At 47.2% G+C, this 759-nt stretch overlaps 1 protein-coding gene across 1 annotated transcript; it reads left to right on the forward strand.

Moving 5' to 3' along the window:
- Positions 1-196: 196 nt before the first annotated feature.
- Positions 197-472, forward strand: LOC104464342 (peripheral myelin protein 22-like; the record flags this gene model as incomplete). The annotated part of the gene is made up of 1 exon (XM_010077015.1): positions 197-472. A coding segment is annotated over one exon (167 nt), but the record flags the coding sequence as incomplete, so codon positions are not given.
- Positions 473-759: the final 287 nt, after the last annotated feature.

The following is a 759-nucleotide window of genomic DNA, read 5'->3' on the forward strand; positions in this document are numbered from 1 at the left end:
ACCCCAAATCTTACCGTAGCTTTCTAGAAGGCAGGATACAAGGGGGCAATAATGATTACATAAGTATTAAATAAAATAATAACAATTCTTTCCCAGGCTGGCATTGGGTATTTTCCTCTCCAGCTCTGGGTTTCCAGCAGGGAACTGCTCCGTACGCGGTGTCATTAACCCCTTCCTATGTGTGCTTCCCCGGCAGGGCTCTGCGTGATGAGCGGTGCGGCCATCTTCACAGTGAGGCACACGGACTGGCACGAAGCCTCGGAAAACACCTCCTACGGCTTCGCCTATATCCTGGCGTGGCTGGCCTTCCCCCTGGCCCTCGCCAGCGGCATCGTCTACGTCATCCTACGGAAGCGGGAGTGATGCCGCGGGAGGCGGCGTGGCGTGACAAGGGCACTCATGACGTCCACGGAGGAGACAGAGGCGGGGGAAAATAGACGAGAAAACCGAGAAGAAAATTAACCAAAAAAAAAAAAAGAAAAAGAATAAACCCTCCCACCAAACCCAAACCCAACCGACCCCAAAAGGAAACACTCAAAGGGTTACTTGTTAATTGAAGATGTATATAGTATCTATGGTTTAAAAAAACCTATTTATAACACTTTTTACATATATGTACATAGTATTGTTTGCTTTTGTTGACCATATGCTATGTTTTAAAGCCTAAAGCAAGTGCCTAAGGAACTATTACTCCTAACAGTGTAACAAGAGCGCGGTGATTTTTCGCTCATGCAAAGTCCTCTTTGACCTGAACTCTCC

Source organism: Pterocles gutturalis, unplaced genomic scaffold (assembly GCF_000699245.1).
Source record: "Pterocles gutturalis isolate BGI_N339 unplaced genomic scaffold, ASM69924v1 scaffold16013, whole genome shotgun sequence".
NCBI lineage: Eukaryota > Metazoa > Chordata > Aves > Pterocliformes > Pteroclidae > Pterocles > Pterocles gutturalis.